A 19,706-nucleotide genomic window follows, 5' to 3' on the forward strand; every position below is an offset into this window, starting at 1 on the left:
ATCATGTGTTGATCATTTTGTAATGGTTTATCATCCTGGAAATTTCACTTTCCACCCTATTGAAGGACCTGATTGAAATGCTTGGTGAGCAGATTTCATTATTTTTGGAGAGCCTTCTGTCACACTTAAACAAGTACTGACTGGAAGGCTCTGAGGGCAGTGTCTAGGTCCAGGGTGACATGTGGCTATCTTTGGTGGGGATGGTGGTGCTCTTGGCTGCTACCACTACCCTTAGACATTAAAAACTTTTAGAACTAGGGGCATTCTGTCTGTCCTGTGTTACAGATCCTGGGGTGAGAATTCTCCAAAGTGATTTCAGAGATGCCAAATTTCAAGGGAAGTAATTTCCTTTTATAGTAACTCAAATGATGATGGCATGATAATTAAAAAGTTTTATGGTGAAGTATATATAATGTATTTCAATTTTATTTTCGGCACCAGCACCTTTGGACGAACAGCTTTTTTTGCTCAGGCAAGCAAATCTGAAGAGGTTGTTTCTTTCCTAAAAGCTGAAGTGCATCTTGCTATTCCTAATGTGGTAAGCACTATGTGATATTATATTTAGCAAAGTAAGAAGATGTTATCTAAGAATTACATTTCCATATCCCCACTTGTGAGATGTGTGATACCTGTGCTGACCTTGAAACCATCTAAAAGAACAGTGACTGCTGGGGCAAGGCAGGTGTCCCTTTGGTAAAATGTGTTCACACCCCGACATCCTCAGTTCCCTCTTACAGTGGCTAGCTGCAGGCATCAGGACCATTTATAGAGTGTTGTAGTATTTGTCAGCAACTATATTTCCTATTTGTTCATTTCTGTTCTTTTTGATTATTGTAGTTGGCTGTTAATTTCTCCCTTATTTTTAGTTTTTGAAATGTTAGATTGGTTCTTTTTTATATTGACTCTTTGGCTGTTTTATGACTTTAGCCCTTGGTGTGGTTATGTGATTGTGTTGATAGTTTTTGTTGTTGTGGTGTTTTTGTCATGGCCACCATCTTTAAAGGCATATCACCTCACTTGTATTACGAACAATGGAAAATGGTGATCATTTGGAAAAAGAGAAATTCTTTGTAGGTTTCTCTGAAGTTTTTATGCACCAGCCTGTGCTGACAGATAAACTTTGTTATGAAAATTAATGCCAAAAATTGCCATTAATATTAAATACTTATTTTCAAAAGTAATCCATTTCACCAGATCTATTTAACAGGGAAGGTAGATGGGAGTTGCAAACTAGGGTGTCTGCATGTGGGTTTTTTTAGAGATTCATGAGGAAGGTGGAGACTGGAGTATGAATATATAGGGAAGTTTAAGGAGGTGCAACAGGTAGGGGAAATTTGGAGTAAAGGAGGGAAGGGGTATAGCACTCTCTAGCTGCTTTGCAGTGATCTGGCTAAAGAAAGTGGCTTTAAATCCTGCATAACTGGACAAATATGTTCAGGCTGTTTTATGCTACTCTAGAGTGGCATAAAGCAGCTGGAGCATACTGGTGAATCTAGCCATGAAAATTATATATTTAAAACGTGATTTGAGATTGATACTACTTATCTTAAAATCTCTAGAAATGTCACATGGTAGTATTCTTTGAATTTCTTATGTAGTGTTAATATATGAAAACTGTAATTAAAACCAAAAATTTACATTTTCTGACAAAACTGTGTTGAGATGGAGTTAAATACATTACAGGGATGTTGTAATTATCCCCAAACCAAATGTTGTTCTTTGAGATTTTTTTTTTTTTTTTGCACATGGATCTTACTTCAAGGTGCATGTGTGCTCCATGAACATGAGATTGTGGTTTTTTTGATCAGCGGCGTCCACTGGAGTTGCACCTGCACCCTACATATTGTCCCTCACTTCTTTTTTTTTTATCACCCATGGCAGCTGAGACGGAACTTAGGATATGTCCACCTGCTTCCCCACAATCCTTTATTATAGATTCAGTGTTTTGTGTTGTAGTTAGGTCTTTATTACTAGTTATGCTTATTGTTTTACTTTTATATAGCCAAAACCCACACATTTTTATTAGGTTTTAGTTAGGGCCAGGACCTTCTCAACACCAAGACCTTTCAGCCTCATGGCAGAAGCTAAGTACCCATGTTTTAAATCTTGACCACCTTCTTCAAGTGCTTGGCTATATATATTTCACTGTTGGTGTGCATGCGCCCAATGCACCTGAGTTCAGATTCTTTTGGCCAGCAGTGTCCGTTGATTCCAAGATTCTGACTTGTGTCTGTCTATACAGCTGGCTCACAGGAAGTACATGTGATTCCTAGTAGGAAAGACTTACTACCAGTGCAGGTTCACTAAGGGCCTTGCAGTGGTGGCAACACATTTAAGAAGGCGCAGCACACAAATTTACCCATGTCTCAATGACTGGTTGATCAGAGAGAAATCACCTAATCAAGTAGCACAGTTCAAACATTCTTCAGTCTGTTCTCACTGGGGTTCAGAATAAACAAGGCCCCCATTCACTATAACCCTTATCATAGAATACATAGGGATGCTGCTGGATTCAAATTCAGCAAAAGTGTATTTCCCATGGTAAAGATTCCAGACTATAGTGGACTTCATTACCCAATTACAGGCTCACCAAAACATCAATAAGGATGTGCCTCAGGCTTCTGGGACACATGGTCTTCTGAACATACATGACACAGTTTGCTAGACTTCACCTATGTTCCATACAGGGGTAGTTAAAAATCAGTGTATTTTCCCAGAATCACATGGACATGCATGTGACCTTTGCAAATGAAGTTATCTTCTTATTAGACTGGTAGAAAGACCCACATCAAGTGGAAAAGGGGTTCACTTCTCCTGGCTTCTGTCTACCAAGAATCTAGTGACAGATGCCTCCATTCAAGGATGGGAAGCTCACTCAGATTACCGATAAATATAAGACCACTGGTAGTTTTAGCATATTATTTCAATAGAACTACCAGTTTTAGGAAGTCATTTTGGTTATTTGTTTCTTACACTATGACCTTTATGATTCTTAGTATTTCTGCCCAGACTTTTTCCAGGAGTGTTAAACAATGTATCATTTAATGCTATGAGTGAGCAGTAGTCCCTGTGGCACTATTGTAAGGTTTCATTGTACTAGGGCAGTGACAGTGTCTTTTGCTTGCCTTAAACATGTTCCTATTGAAGAAATCTGTAAATCTGCTCCTTGGAAGTCAGTCCATATCTTTAATAAATATTATGCTTTGGATTTGCCTTCAAGAGCAGATTTAGATTTGATGATGCTCCAAACTTTATTTAATTAGGACTCTTTCTACATCCTGAGTTTTCAGCACTGCTTGCCATACTACTCACAAGTGGGAATATGTGGAGCCACTCAAAGAAGAAATGAAGGTTACTTACTTGTAACTAATATTCTTCTAGATGACTCTGCATATTCACCCTTCCCTCCCACCTTCCCCTCTTTCTTAGAGTTATATAATGGTTTCTCTATGTTGGCAGTGGAATGAACTGAGGCAGAAAACATTGCAGAGCCCCTATATAGACTCACCCTCAGAACGTTAAGGTACACTGAGGAGAGAGACAGGAGGGGGCATATGTGTGCTCTAATGGGTGCTGCTTGCAGACAGTTCTACCATTACCCTGCAGTGGACAGCACATAACCCGTAAGTGTGAATGTGCAGAGTAATTGTGAAGAACTCCAGGTATTAGTAAATGAAGGTTATTTACTGCAATTTAAGTAACCTCTTTATGAATCCAACAAATTTAATAAATATTAAATTTAAAAGAAATGCAAACATACCCAGATATGGAAATGCACATTTAGGGCACCCAGACTACCTTAACTCTGCCTCATAGTGACACTATGGTGGGGAGGGGAGGAGGAGGAGAAAAATCTGCGTCTTTAAAAATAAATTTAATCTAATCTGTGACCAAAAACATGAATATGCCTAAATCATAATCATATGATTATTGCATTGTGACACTACAGGACATTTTCAGAAATGGTCTTTGTCAAGGTTCCTTCCCCACTCTGAACTCTAAGGTACAGATGTGGGGACCCGCATGAAAGATCCCCTAAGCTTATTCTTACCAGCTTAGGTTAAAAACTTCCCCAAGGTACAAACTTTGCCTTGTCCTTGAACAATATGCTGCCACCACCAAGTGATTTAAACAAAGAACAGGGAAAGAGACTACTTAGAGAAGTCTTCCCCAAAATATCCCCCCACGCCCTACACCTCCTCTCCTGGGGAAGGCTTGATAATGATATCCTCACCAATTGGTACAGGTGAACACAGACCCAAACAGTTGGATCTTAAGAACAATGAAAAATCAATCAGGTTCTTAAAAGAAGAATTTTATTTAAAGAAAAGATAAAAGAATCACCTCTGTAAAATCAGGATGGTAAATACTTTACAGGGTAATCAGATTCAAAACATAGAGAATCCCTCTAGGCAAAACCTTAAATTACAAAAAGACACAAAAACAGGAATACACATTCCCTCCAACACAGCGAATTTTACAAGTCAAAAAACAAAAGAAAATCTAACGCATTTTCTAGCTAGATTACTTACTGACTTTACAGGAGTTGGAAGGCTTGCATCCTTGATCTGTTCCCGGCAAAGATATCACTCAGACAGACCAAAACTTTTTTCCCCCTTCAGATTTGAAAGTATCTTGTTTCCTCATTGGTCATTTTGGGTCAGGTGCCAGCGAGGTTACCTTAGCTTCTTAACCCTTTACAGGTGAAAGGATTTTGCCTCTGGCCAGGAGGGATTTTATAGCACTATATACAGAAAGGTGGTTACCCTTCCCTTTATATTTATAGGTTTCAGAGTAGCAGCCGTGTTAGTCTGTATTCGCAAAAAGAAAAGGTACACCTTTTCTTTATATTTAAGGCATTCTTGGTCCTGGTAATGGTGCTGAGGAAGTTGAGGTCAGCTTTGCAAATCCAGAAGTGAAGGTTTTTGAACCTGTATCTGTCTTTGTCAGCTCCTTCAAGGATTCCAGTCAGGAACCTTGGATAATTCAGCTTCTCTTATGGCTTCTCCTGAATTAGAAGGATCTGAAGCCTAGCCTGTCAATCCTTGCAATCCATAGGTGTTAAGGTCTGACAGATCTCACACTGGTTGGGGGGATGAGCTTCCTCAGACAGAATAGTTAGCTGGAGACGGCACCCAACTTCAGAAATATTCCTGGGCAGGAGGTGCAATCCTTTAATTTTGGGGGGAAGGGTCAGCACAAGCAATGGCATTGAGTAGTTGGACACAAGAAAGGTAATATTCTGTGGCTGGCAATGGGGCAATGTCGCACATATCCATCCCTGAGTAAAACAGAGCTCTGGACAATTGTGATTCAGAGGGGTGCTTCTGAGTCACAATTATTTTGAACTCCTACTGGGGTGGCACAGCTATGCAGCACCCTTAGCAAGGACTATAACGAAAGGCTCAATGTAGCCCTTGGAAAATTAGGTTATGGTGCATTTATTTAAACAACATTTTTTATATTTTGTGCAGGTAATGGTTCCTAGTTTAGATGATATACAGCAAGCCATCAATCGCATGATCCAATTAACACTGGAAGTAAGTCGTGGAGTCGCACACTGGGGACAGCAACACTTACAAAAATCTAGTATATTACTGAACAGAAATGTACCTGTTGTCTCCTCATCACCCAGTGTGGTAGCAGGGAAAACAGCCAAAAAAGAAGAAAGTAAGGTTTTTTGCTTACTTTCACTTTTTTCTTCTAATAAAATGTCTTTGCTTCTGAATATTTCATGATTATTCTCATTTGGTTTGAAAGGGACCTAGTGTGTATTCTTTTGGATTATCTTAGCTATTTTTACTTTAATTTAGTCAGTTGTATTTAACAGAAGTGCGTATTTCATACTCATGAAAGTAGTAGTAAACTACATAATAATCAGATAAACTACTGCATTATGTAAATATTGTCACAGTATAGGTTTCCCCTTTAACTTCAAGTAACATAAACTCGTTAGTGGTACCTTTATGTACTGCTCCTACTTTCTTACTACTGAAGAATGTAGTACATCATGTTATTGGATAAAATAAAGAGTTATGCAAATTTCATTCACTGGGTCGTTAACATGGGAAAGAGAGGCAGTGCTGTTGTTAGGATTCAGGATTCACTAACATTACAATTGAAAGATTTCATTATTATCTGTATTCCTAAAGTGGACATATGCAGAATTGTTCTATTACCAGTGTCAAGGTTCCTCCCCCACTCTGAACTCTAGGGTACAGATGTGGTGACCTGCATGAAAAACCTCCTAAGCTTATCTTTACCAGCTTAGGTCAAAACTTCCCCAAGGTACAAAATATTCCACCCGTTGTCCTTGGACTGGCCGCTACCACCACCAAACTAATACTGGTTACTGGGGAAGAGCTGTTTGGACGCGTCCTTCCCCCCAAAATACTTCCCAAAACCTTGCACCCCATTTCCTGGACAAGGTTTGGTAAAAAGCCTCACCAATTTGCCTAGGTGACTACAGATCCAGACCCTTGGATCTTAAGAACAATGAACAATCCTCCCAACACTTGCACCCCCCCTTTCCTGGGAAATGTTGGATAAAAAGCCTCACCAATTTGCATAGGTGACCACAGACCCAAACCCTTGGATCTGAGAACAATGAAAAAGCATTCAGTTTTTTACAAGAAGACTTTTAATAAAAAATAGAAGTAAATAGAAATAAAGAAATCCCCCCTGTAAAATCAGGATGGTAGATGTCTTACAGGGTAATTAGATTCAAAAACATAGAGAACCCCTCTAGGCAAAACCTTAAGTTACAAAAAAGATACACAGACAGAAATAGTTATTCTATTCAGCACAATTCTTTTCTCAGCCATTTAAAGAAATCATAATCTAACACATACCTAGCTAGATTACTTACTAAAAGTTCTAAGACTCCATTCCTGTTCTGTCCCTGGCCAAGACGACTACAGACAGACACAGACCCTTTGTTTCTCTCCCTCCTCCCAGCTTTTGAAAGTATCTTGTCTCCTCATTGGTCATTTTGGTCAGGTGCCAGCGAGGTTACCTTTAGCTTCTTAACCCTTTACAGGTGAGAGGAGCTTTCCCCTGGCCAGGAGGGATTTCAAAGGGGTTTACCCTTCCCTTTATATTTATGACAACCAGCATTATTAAGAGAGAGGAAGGATGCTAGAGTGGTTAGGGCACTGGGTAGGATTTATGAGACCGGGGTTCAGTAACCTGCTCCACCACAAGCTTTCTGTCTGTGCTTCAATTCTGCATCTGTAAATTCAGGACAGCAGTACTTCTGTAACTCACAGGAGTGTAGTAAGGATAAATACATTAAAGATTGTAGGATGCTTGGATGCTGAGGTGATGGTGGCCATATAAGTAACTAAGATAGGTGACTAGATTGTCATTTAAATCACGAGGAGCATATGTTGCACAGAATTTTTAGAGTTCAATTAATATGCTATGATATGAGAGAATGTAGAGATGCATAGAGCATTACTGGCAGGGCTGGCCTTAGGGCAGGGCAATGTGGGCACCCACCCAGGGCTCTGTAGTCAGGGGGCACCGTGGTGCATAGGCCAGGGGCTTGGGCTTCCCCTTGCTGCCTGTGGGGTGCAGCCTGGCATCGCAGGAGCGTTGCGTACACTTCCCTGCTCTTGAGCGAAGGTCACCTGCTCACTGCTCCATGTGGTTTCCCAGCCTGGCTCCAAGTCGTGCCTCCACACTCTGTGACTGCGAGCCAGGCTCTTCCCCGCGTCCTTCCCCCAGATTGTCCCAGTCCAATGGAAGGTGAGTGGGGTGTCTCGGCCAGCCAATGGGAGCTGGAAGTTGCCAGCCTCTTCCAGGTTGAGATGGAAAGGGAAGAGACTGGGAATTAAAACTGCAGGGCAGAGAGATCAGTAAGTCTTAGGGGGTCCTGATTCCGTGTCCCAGGTTCCAGCCCCCCACAGCTCCCAGGGGACCCCCTCTCTATGCCCCCATCTACAAGCCCTTCCATCTCCTGAGGGCCCCTTCCCTGTGCTCCCAGCTCCTAGCCCCCCTCAGCTCCCAGGGGACACCTCCATGTGCCCCCAGCTCCCAGCCCCCCCCCAGCTTCCAGGGGCCTTCCCTGTGCCTCGATGGTCCCAGCCCTCCCAGCTCCCAGGGCTCTCCCCCGTGCCCCAAGAGCCCGAGGTACCCCTCCCTGTGCCCCTAGCTCCCAGCACCCCTCCATGCCCACACATCTCCCAGGAGGCACCTTCTTCTGCCCCACCAATCCCCGCCTCCCAGTTCTCAGCCCCTCCTCACCCCATTCTCCCCAGTTTTCAGGGGGTCCCTCACATCTTCAAGGTTCCCCTCCTGAATGCCACACTCTGACCTCACAGTTCCCCATGCTCCCCAGCTGTCATGGACTCCCCCTTTTTCTTACTCATCCCAAAGGGAGGTATTAGTGCAGGTGGTTGGGGATATTTCAGGAGCCAACCTTCCGCCATCACCATCCACCCTAGCTACCGTCAGTGGACTGGAGCATTTTAACCTCTCCCTCCCACAATAAGCCACCTTCCCTGGGGCTGAGGAGGGGCACTTCAATATTGTGGATGCTCAGTATTGGGGTGGGGAGAGATCTGCCCTTCTGGAGCCCCCATGTCACCACAACATTGTGATTCCATCTGTGCAGCTCCAGTTCCCTCCACCCTTTCTGGGACTCTCAGGTCACCATGCTACTCTGCCAACACCAGCCTTCTGGTGCCCTTTTGTGACTGCGCCTCCCCTTGGGCTGCCAACCCTCTGGGGCTCTGGCAGAGGAGCTGGATGCTGTGTTGAGTGGGAGAGTTTGGGAAGTGCAGGAGAGATACGACTCTGCCCCAGAGCCCACTCACTCTGTGAGAATGCGGAAGACTGCCTACTATATTGTCTTGGCTGTCTTGCTCAATGACCAAATGAGGGAATTCCTATAACACTTGCTGGGGGAGTCAAAATGACTTCTGTGGGGTTTCCTATGATGCCCATCACCATGGCATCCAGATGTGAATCACTGCAAGGCAAGACCGGCCCTAAGTGTGGGCAATGTGGGCAGGGGCGGTGCTGTGGTTAAGAGGCAAGAAGCAGGGTGGGCCTGAAGTGTGAGGTCATAGAAGGGAGTTTGGGGCAGTGAGGGGTGGGGGGAGAGGCAGTGGGGGCAGGGGCGATGGGGATGGGGTAGGGAGCCTGGGAAGGCAGCTGGGGCCAGAGGCGGCAAAATACAAGTTTGCCCAGGGTGCTATTTTCCCTAAGGCCAGCCCTGATTACTTTCTGAAAATATTTTTGACTCTTTTAAAGAAAATGTGAGAAAATAGCATAAAAATAATTGTCAACAAAAATACTGGGAATCACACTTTTAAAAATGTGTTGAATTGTATGTAAATTAGGGCTGCAGATTAATCGGAGTTAATCCATGTGATTAACACAAAACAAATTAACTAGATTAAAAAATAGTTGTGATTAATCACATTTTTAATTGTACTCTTAAATAATAATAAAATGCCAATTTAAATTTATTATAAATATTTTTGGACTTTTTTGACATTTTCAAATATATTGATTTCAATTATAATACAGAATACAAAAGTGTATAGTGCTCACTTTATCTTATTGTTTTTGATTACAAATATTTGTACTGTAGTGTAATCTCTTTTTTTATCATGAAATATCTTACAAATGTAGAATTATTATTTTTTACATAATTGCACTCAAATACAAAACAATGTAAAACGTTAGAGCCTACATGTCCATTCAGTCCTCCCCTTTATTTAGCCAATTGCTAAGACAAACAAGTTTGTTTACATCTATGGGAGATAATGCTGCCCGCTTCTTAATTATAATGTCACCTGAAAGTGAGAACATGCATTCGCATGGCACTGTTGTAGCGGGCGTTGCAAGGTATTTATGTGCCAGACATGCTAAACATTCATATGCCCCTTCATGCTTCGACTTGCAGGCTCTAAATTTTACATTGTTTTGTTTTTTGACTAAGGTTATGTAAAAAAGCCCTACATTTGTAAATTGCACTTTCATGATAAAGAGATTGCACTACAGTACTTGTATGAAGTGAATTGAAAAATACTGTTCTTTTCTTTATCTTTTTTATAGTGCAAATATTTATAATAAAAATAACATAAAGTGAGCACTGTACACGTATTCTGAAATCAATATATTTGAAAAGGTAGAAAAACATCCAAAATATTTATAATAAATTTAAATTGGTATTCTATTATTGTTTCAGTGCAATTAAAACTGCAATTAATCACTACTATTTTTTTAATCTCACAATTAATTGTAATTCTTTTTTAAAATCATTTGACATCCCTAATGGACTTATATGTACTAACCTCTCACATGTAGAAATTGAAGTTAAAATGTTTCTCTTGGGCGACAAGTGACATTTACGGATCCTTAAACTGCATATTTTGACTCAATTGGATGTCTGCTTAGAAAAGAGTCTTTCATGGAATAACAAGGGTGTAACATATAAGAGATAAAATACCTCATACTGTTTGAGAGAACTTGTATGGTTAAATATTTGAAATGTATGGTTTTAACAAACCTAATAAATATCACTTTACATAAAGTAACATCAAAACTGTGCTAGGTGTCCACTCTACAAGAAGAATGAAGACAGAGTCCCTGAAAATTTAAAATGCAAATGGGCAATATATAGATAGAGGAGAGGGGAATGGGATGCAACAACCCAAACAGTAATGAAGTACAGGTTACAGGTTTTGACACTTCCACAATTTTTGGTTTAACTCTTTTGTCTTCTGTTTTGTTAAAAGTATATTGGGAGATGATTCTAGTTTTATGTTTTTGGAAATCTGAAGGGGGATTTTAATGGTTTGTTAACTTTTATGTAAATTGTTTATTTTACAGAAGTACTCGATGACAGCATTCCTGTAAGAAAGCTAAGAAATTTTTATCCAGGTGTTGCAGAACACAAAGATATTTCTAAATTAGTTGTGCTCCTCTCCTCGTCTGTAAATTCTGTAAGAAAAGCAGCTAGTGAAGCACTGCAAGACTTTCAGAAATATAAGGTTCTGTGGACAGAAGACAGAGATGCTAAAGTTCAGGTAAATTTATTGATGAGCATTTCTAGAGGAGTATCATCTATAACAGGGGTACACAAAGGTCTTCGAGGGGGCATGTCAACTCATTGAGATTTTTGCCTAGTTTTACAACAGGCTCTAGAGCCATGCAGTGGGACAGGGATCCCACAGGTACCACCGGACCCACTGCCATAATACCAGGAGCAGGATAAAAATTCAACAAACAAGGCGGGAGCGGGTTGAAGTGGGTATTATGGGGTGGAAAGGAAGCAGGATTAAAATAATAGTGCTCCCTTGCCACAAACAACTTGAACGCCCCAGCCAGCAACCATTGCTTTCTGGTTGCCCAGTTCTGAAGGCAGTGCCGCTGTCCGCAGCAGCGCAGAAATAAGGGGGGCAATACCATACCACTGCTATCCGGCCGCCGAATGACAAGGCTCACAAGTGAAAAACAGGCTTAATATCACACTGAAATGTAAGTAAAATATTTGTATTCCAGTTGGTTTATTTTATAATTATATGGCAAAAATGAGAAAGTAAACAATTTTTCAGTAATAATGTTTTTTGACACTTTTGTAATTTTATGTCTGATTTTGTAAGCAAGTAGTTTTTAAGTGAGGTGAAACTTGGGGTACACAAGACAAATCAGACTCCTGAAAGGGATATAGTAGTCTGGAAAGGTTGAGAACCACTTCTCTATAAGTCTCTTCATCTTCTAAAATAAGAAGACAACTGAAGAAGATTGGAGGAAAAGGATGTGGAAATAAATTGAATAACAGCTGAAAGAAATCACTATGACCTTCAGCAACAGGAGTAAACTATATATACTGTATTTTTCCTAAGCAGGAGCACCCCACAAGTGAGGTGAATTAGGGTATATTTACACTGTGATTAAACCCACCCACGACTGGCTTGTGTCAGCTGACTCAGGCTCACAAGGTTTGGGCTGCAGAGTTGTAAAATTGCGGAATAGACGTTCAGGCTCAGGCTGGAGCCTAGGCTCTGGGACCCTCCCCCTTTGCAGGGTCCCAAAGCTTGGGTTCCAGCCATAGGCGGCAACTTCCCCTCTTCCCTGTGAGTGCTTGATTCCCCTCCCTACCTCCAGGCCCCGCCCCCACTCCACCTCCGGCAATTTGGCCATCCTGATGGCAATGGGGCAGGTTCATGCTGTGGAACGCCTATTCTGGGCCTGTGAAACAAGCACAGACTGGTGGGACCACATAGTGTTGCAGGTCTGGGATGATTCCCAGTGGCTGCAAAACTTTCGCATGCATAAGGGCACTTTCATGGAACTTTGTGACTTGCTTTCCCCTGCTCTGAAGCACAATAATACCAAGATGAGAGCAGCCCTCACAGTTCACAAGTGAGTGGCGATAGCCCTCTGGAAGCTTGCAATGCCAGACAGCTACCAGTCAGACGGGAATCAATTTGGACTGGGCAAATCTATTGTGGGGGCTGCTGTGATCCAAGTAGCCAACACAATCACTGAGCTGCTGCTAGCAAGAGTAGTGACTGTGGGAAATGTGCAGGTCACAGTGGATGGCTTTGCTGCTACAGGATTCCCTAACTGTGGTGGGGTGATAGATGGAATGCATATCCCTATCTTGGGACCGGACCACCAAGGCAGCCAGTACATAAACTGAAAGGGGTACTTTTCAATAGTGCTGCAAGCACTGGTGGATCACAAGGGATGTTTCACCAACATCAACGTGGGATGGCCGGGAAAGGTACATGACGCTCGCATCTTCAGGAACTCTGGTCTGTTTCAAAAGCTGCAGGAAGGGACTTTATTCCCAGACCAGAAAATAACTGTTGGGGATGTTGAAATGCCTATAATCATCCTTGGGGACCCAGCCGACCCCTTGCTCCCATGGCTTATGAAGCCATACACGGAGCCTGGACAGTAGTCAGGAGCTGTTCAACTATAGGCTGAGCAAGTGCAGAACGGTGGTTGAATATGCATTTGGATGTTTAAAGGCACGCTGGTGCAGTTTACTGACTCAGGTAGACCTCAGCGAAGCCAATATTCCCATTGTTATTACTGCTTGCTGTGCGCTCCACAATACCTGTGAGAGTAAGGGGGAGACATTTATGGCGGGGTGGGAAGTTGAAGCAAATCGCCTGGCTGCTGACTACACGCAGCCAGACACCAGGACAGTTAGAAGAGCACAGCAGGGCACGCTGTGCATCAGAGAAGCTTTGAAAATCAGTTTCATGGCTGAGCAGGCTACTGTGTGACAGTTCTGTTTGTTTCTTCTTGATGAAAACCCGCCCCCTCGGTTCACTCTACTTTCCTGTAAGCCAACCGCCCTCCTCTCCCGCCTTTGATCACTGCTTGCAGAGACAATAAAGTCATTGTTGTTTCAAATTGATGCATTCTTTATTAATTCATCACACAAATGGGGGGAGAACTGCCAAGGTAGCCCGGGAGGGGTGGGGGAGGAGGGAAGCACGGGGTGAGGTGGGGTGGGGGAGGAGGGAAGGACAAGGCCACACTGCACTTCAAAACTTATTGAATGCCAGCCTTCTGTTGCTTGGGCAGTCCTCTGGGGTGGAGTGGTTGGGTGCCCGGAGGGCCCCCCTCCCCACCGCATTCTTGGGCATCTGGGTGAGGAGGCTATGGAACTTGGGGAGCAGGGCAGTTGATTACACAGGGGCTGCAGTGGCAGTCTGTGCCTTTCCTGCACCTCAGCCATACGCTGGAGCATATCAGTTTGATCCTCCAGTATCTTCAGCATTGCATCCTGCCTCCTTTCATCATGCTGCCGCCACCTCTCCTGTTGCTCCAGCCATCTGTCCTCATGTTCATTTTGTGCTTTCCTGGACTCTGCTATTGTCTGCCTCCATGCATTCTACTGGGCTCTTTCAGTTGGGTGGACTGCATGAGCTCAGAGAAAATTTCATCGCAAGTGCATTTTTTTTTTTGCCGCCTTATCTGTGCTAGCCTCTGGGATGGAGATGCTAGTTGCAACGTTGAAACATTTGCAGCTGTGGGAGGAAAAAAAGGAAAAAAATTGAAAAAGACATATTGGCCATTTAAAAGGAGGGGCTGATGTTTTTGGGTTAATGTGCAGCACAAACCCAACTAACCCCCCCCACCCACAATCCTCTGGGATGATCACCTGCCCCCCTCCCCCCACCGTGTGGCTAATAGCGGGGATGATTTCTTTCCAGCTACAGGCAAACAGCCCAGGAGGAACGGACATCTCTGAACGTCCCCCGAATAAAATTCCCCTATTTCAACAAGGTGACCATGAATGATATCACTCTCCTGAGGATAACACAGAGAGATAAAAAATGGATGTTGCTTGAATGCCAGCAAACACCGGGACCACACACTGCCATGTTTTCTTATGCAATGATTCCAGACTACGTGCTACTGGCCTGCCATGGTAAGGTGTCCTACCATGGGAGATGCAATAAGGCTACCCTCCCCAGAAACCTTTTGCAAAGGCTTTGGGAGTACCTCCAGAAAAGCGTCACTGAGATATCCCTGGAGGATTTCCGCCCCATCCCCAGGCACGTTAACAGACTTTTCCAGTAGCTGTACTGGCCACGAATGCATCTCAAGTCTTCAGGGCAAAGTAATCATTAAACACGCTTGTGAGCTGTAGCTCACGAAAGCTTATGCTCAAATAAATTGGTTAGTCTCTAAGGTGCCACAAGTACTCCTTTTCTTTTTGCTTTTAAACCGTGTATTATATTTACAAAGGTACACTCACCAGAGGTGTCTTCTCTGCCTTCAAGGTCCGGGAGCCCGGGTTGGGAGGGTATTGGATACAGGGTGATAAACAGTTCCTGGCTGTCGGGGAGAACGGTTTCTCCGCTTGCCTAGCGTGTGCTGTCTTCAACATCCCCCTCCTCATCATCTTCCTTGTCCCCAAAATCCTCATCCCTGTTGCGTGAGACACCCCCCCTTGCAGGAGTCCATGTACAGGGGTGGGGCAGTGTTAGGGGCACCCCCTAGAATTGCATGCAGCTCATCATAGAAGCAGTATGTCTGGGGCTCTGACCCTGAGCGGGCGTTTGCCTCTTGGGTTTTTTGGTAGGCTTGCCTAGCTCCTTAGGTTTCACGTGGCACTGCAGTGGGTCCCTGTTATAGCCTCTGTCCTTCATACCCTTGGAAATTTTTTCAAATATTTTGGCATTTTGTCTTTTGGAACGGAGTTCTGATAGCACAGATTTGTCTCCCCCCTACAACGATCAGATCCAGAACCTCCAGTTCGGTCCATGCTGGAGCTCTTTTGCGATTCTGGAACTCCATGGTCACCTCTGCTGATGAGATCTGCACAGTCACCTGTGCTGATCAGCTTGCCACACTGGCCAAACAGGAAATGAAATTCAAAAGTTGCGGGGTTTTTCCTGTCTACTTGGCCAGTGCATCCGAGTTCAGAGTGTTGTCCAGAGCTGTCACAATGGAGCACTGTGGGATAGCTCCCGGAGGCCAATACCATCGAATTGCATCCACACTAACCCAAATTTGACCTAGTGATGTCAATTTCAGCGCTAATCCCCTCATCGGGGAGGAGTACAGAAATCAATTTTCGGAGCCCATTAAGTTGACAAAAATGGCTTCGTTGTGTGTACGGGTGTGGGGTTAAATCGATCTAACGCTGCTAAATTCGACCTAAACTCATAGTGTAGACCAAGGCTGATAATATGGTGAGCAGCACTAAAAAATGGCAATTTACTGCAGCATAATATTCTTATACCATGACATTTACTTTTACAGTTGCATTTTCTATTATTTATATTTAGAATTAAAAATACCTCAAATACTGCAATTAATTAAACTACTCTGAGTAGTTAATGTCCAGAATTTTGTGGCACCCAGCATATTTAATGTTAGAGAAGGATATATATTTCTTGATAAAATAACATTTTGTAAGGATGTTTCTTGAAAACAGCACAAAAGTGGGAGCGGCTAAAGAGAGGGATATAAATTAGACTGAGCTGTTATTGTTTCTGCTTTGTGTATTGCGAATATGGGCTCCTACTTAGGGAGACAGATGCTTCCAGGTGCGTTCAGATAGAACTCTGGAAAGTGCAGTGCCCTCTGGAACTATGAATGTACCTAGCCCCAGCTGTCATTTAGTTCCTCCTCACCTCCATCAACTTAAGGTCAGAAGTTCCAGTCTTCACATTCAATCTTTCATTGGCTTTTCATTTTAAAAATCTCCAAAATAATCATTTATATTGAGCTATTTTTTGTGTTTTCTCTGTTTTTATAATTGGGCTAGATAGATTTAGGTAGTTCCACACTGTTGCATAAGTCTCTGCAGTTGTCTTTGGCGCTATACCCTGTTATATGCTGGCTTGTTAACCCTATTCTTCAGTTCTTCTCCAAGTGCTGTCTCTGTGGGTGCTCCACTCTAGGTGTCGGTGCATCCCAGCACTGTTGATCAGAGATTTTGGTAGCAGTGCCTGGTCGGGACACAGGCGCTCAGTTGGTATCTCCCGTCTCATTGGAATCTTCCTGAGTGCCTGCGTCCCGCACCCCCCTCAGTTCCTTCTCAACCGTCCCCGGCTGAAGACGGGACTCGGGGCAGTGCTACTTCTCTTCCCTGGTCTCTGTAGGAAAAAAATAACAAAGAATATAGAAATAGTTACATCCCAGTTGTTTCCCTTCCTTTAGTGTAGTTACATAGTTACTTAGTTAAAAAACAAAAACAAAAAAACTTTTCGCTTCAGGCTTGTCTCCTGCTGAGACACTCTCTGCTGCCATTTCTAGTTCACAATGCCAGGGGCTTCAGGATACAAAAAGTGTGTTTCCTGTCAGGACTCCTTGCCACGGTCCGATGGGCACTCACATTGTGTGAAGTGCCTTGGGGAAACCCACATTCCCGCAAAGTGCCTCCACTGTACGAGCCTGAAGTCAAGGGCTCGTTGCGACAGGGACCTGCAGCTTAAAATGCTTCTGGTGGAAAAATCCCTGCAGCCGCTTTCGGAGACAGGGAATGTTAAACCCGCTCCTACGTGCTCCCTGGCCAGATCCGAACCAATGGGGAGCATTGCTTCACCCTCTTTGGAACAGAGGCAAGAAGCACAGCAGTCTCATAGGAGAGACTCTGACAAGGGTAAAGGGTCTCCCGTGAGATCCTTACCCTCTGTGCTAGAGCGCCACAGGCAGGCGCCTCAGCTCTTTCTAAAGCCTCAGCCACGGCTCCTGCAGACTGCAGAGGCAGGACCTGACCTCCCGTACCGGGAAGGTTTCCACGGCACCGAGTGCCTCAGTGCTAAAAAGAGCTGCGGTGCTGGCTGTGCACTCTGCCCCAGTGCCGACAAGGACGTCACCACCAACCCCCTCCACGTTTAAAATAGCCGCAGTGCTGACTGCACGCTCTGCCCCGGTGCCGGGAAGAATGTCGGCACCAAGCCTGCCTCCTGCCCCAGCACCAGCAGCGGACCCCCTGCAGGGAACCTCCAACAGACCCATGCACCGCTGACACTTTCACTTTCACTTGCTAATGCGCTACAGCACAGTCCAGGCTCAGCGCAGCCCAGGGAGGAGGAGCAACAGTTCCTCACTCAGTGTATCCTCTCAGTGCCACCTGAGCCTAACTCTCCGCTCCTGGATGGACAAGGCTCACTCTTCTAACAGCCCCTTTTACCACCTGGACTGGCTACCTTCACTGACAGTGAACCCGATATACAGCAGCAGGTGGAGTTCTCTCCACCTGCCTCTCCTCCTCCACTGGACCCTCTTCCACCTCAGGCTATGGTCCAAAGCCACCAGCCTCAGTTTCCCTACTTAGTCCCCGTCCCCGTCCCCCGTGGACGGCACCTGGGTTCTCCTACCCTATGCCTTGGCCCCAGTGGTACCCTTGGCCACATCCTCCTACCACTCATCCTCAGACCTCTTCCACGAAACCACTACCTGCTTCTGTGCCTCGATCTCCAGCTCCGTCCACTTCTAGAATACCAGAACCTCTTCCTGAGAATGTAAGCTATGAACCATCTCCTGACTCACTGAACCCTAATTCTCCATCTGCTCCAGACGGAGCCCTCTCCCCCTGGTCTCCACAGAACATGGACGACTGTAAACAATTTCAAGAGCTTTTCAAGAGGGTGGCACTCAGTCAAGACATTCCCCTAGAAGAGGTTCAGGAGACACAACACAAACTCCTCAGAATCCTTCAACCCTCTGCACCCTCAAAGATCGCACTCCCTATAAATGAAGCACTCCTGGAACCAGCTGACACTCTCTGGCAAACTCCAGCTTCATTATTACCTAGCTGCAGAAAGGCTGAACTTAAATACTGTGTTCCTGCTAAGGATGCTGACTTCCTATTTTCTCACCCACAACCGAACTGTCTCGTCATAGATACAGTCACACAAAGGGCGAAACAGCCACAATATCCGCCCATCCTGCAAGACAAGGACCTTAAACGCCTTGACGTCTTGGATCACAGGTTTACAAGTCCTCCACTCTACAATTCAGGATTGCAAACTACTCTGCACTCCTCGCCAGCTACGACTTTGATAACTACAATAAATTTTTTGAATTTGCCTCCTACATTCCAGAGGATAGGAGAGCGGACTTTAAATCAATTCTGAGCGAGGACCAATTGATTTCCAGAATGGCCCTACAAGCCTCTTTAGACACGGCGGACACAGTAGTCCGTACTACTGCAACTGCTGTGGTTATGCACAGATCTTCATGGCTTTCTACATCTGGCATCCCTAAAGATCTGCAGACCAAAGTGCAGGACCTCCCCTTTGATAAAGACAAACTGTTTTCCAAAAAAAACAATGAACTACTTCACGCTATGAAAGATTCTAGAGCAACACTGCACAGCCTGAGTATTCACCCATCTCTTCCCAGGAGACGACGATACCAACCTTACCAAAGACCACACACACAACAATACCCAAACCATATGATGTAAATAGGAATTGCTCTAGCCCCCTAAGCGCAGACAAAATCAAGCTCAAGCAACCACCTCCCACCCATCCGGGAATAAACAACAATTTTGAAATGTTGGTCGAGGGTCTGCACGACCACCCCTTGATTCCACAGCCTACTTGCCCATTTGGCCACCGCTTCCAGAGTTTCCAACATGCCTGGCAGCATATTACACAGGATCGCTGGGTCCTCGAAATAGTTCAGTCCAGTTACTCTATCCCATTCATATCCTATCCTCCTACTCTTCCCCCTTCCCCGTCCCTCTTCAGGGACCCCTCTCACTAGCACCTACGTCATGTAGAAGTGGTTCATCTTCTCCAGCTAGGCGCAGTGGAACCTGTGCCAACGCAACATCGAGGGAAAGGGTTCTACTCCCATTACTTCGTGACCAGAAAAAGACCGGGGATGAAGGCCTATACTAGATCTATGCCAACTGAACAAATTTTGAGGATACAAAAATTCAAGATGGTCACACTGGACACAGTAATTCCTGCACTGGATCAAGGGGACTGGTTCACAGCCCTCGACCTACAGGACGCTTATTTTCATATATCAATTCATCCAGCTCACAGATGCTTCCTATGATTCACGATCGGTCATGACCATTTTCAATACAGAGTTCTTCCTTTTGGCCTCTCCACAGCGCCGAGAGTCTTTTCCAAAACTCTAGCCGTGGTCATGGCTCACCTCCACAAACATGGAGTCACACTTTTCCCCTACCTGGACGGTTATCTCATCAAGGGCAACTGCTATGGCGAGACACTTCAAGCTACCCGTTTCGC

General features: G+C 44.4%; 1 protein-coding gene across 1 annotated transcript in view; it reads left to right on the forward strand.

Moving 5' to 3' along the window:
• The window catches only part of DNAH8 (dynein axonemal heavy chain 8), a 583,322-nt gene that overhangs the window by 198,599 nt on the left and 365,017 nt on the right, over positions 1-19,706 (forward strand). Inside the window, exons 25-27 of the mRNA XM_078852248.1 lie at positions 442-538; positions 5,475-5,670; positions 10,846-11,042. Of these exons, the coding sequence (XP_078708374.1) occupies positions 442-538; positions 5,475-5,670; positions 10,846-11,042 (490 nt within the window). The remainder of the gene's footprint in view (positions 1-441; positions 539-5,474; positions 5,671-10,845; positions 11,043-19,706) is intronic.

Source organism: Lepidochelys kempii, chromosome 3, assembly GCF_965140285.1.
Source record: "Lepidochelys kempii isolate rLepKem1 chromosome 3, rLepKem1.hap1, whole genome shotgun sequence".
Taxonomy (NCBI): domain Eukaryota; kingdom Metazoa; phylum Chordata; order Testudines; family Cheloniidae; genus Lepidochelys; species Lepidochelys kempii.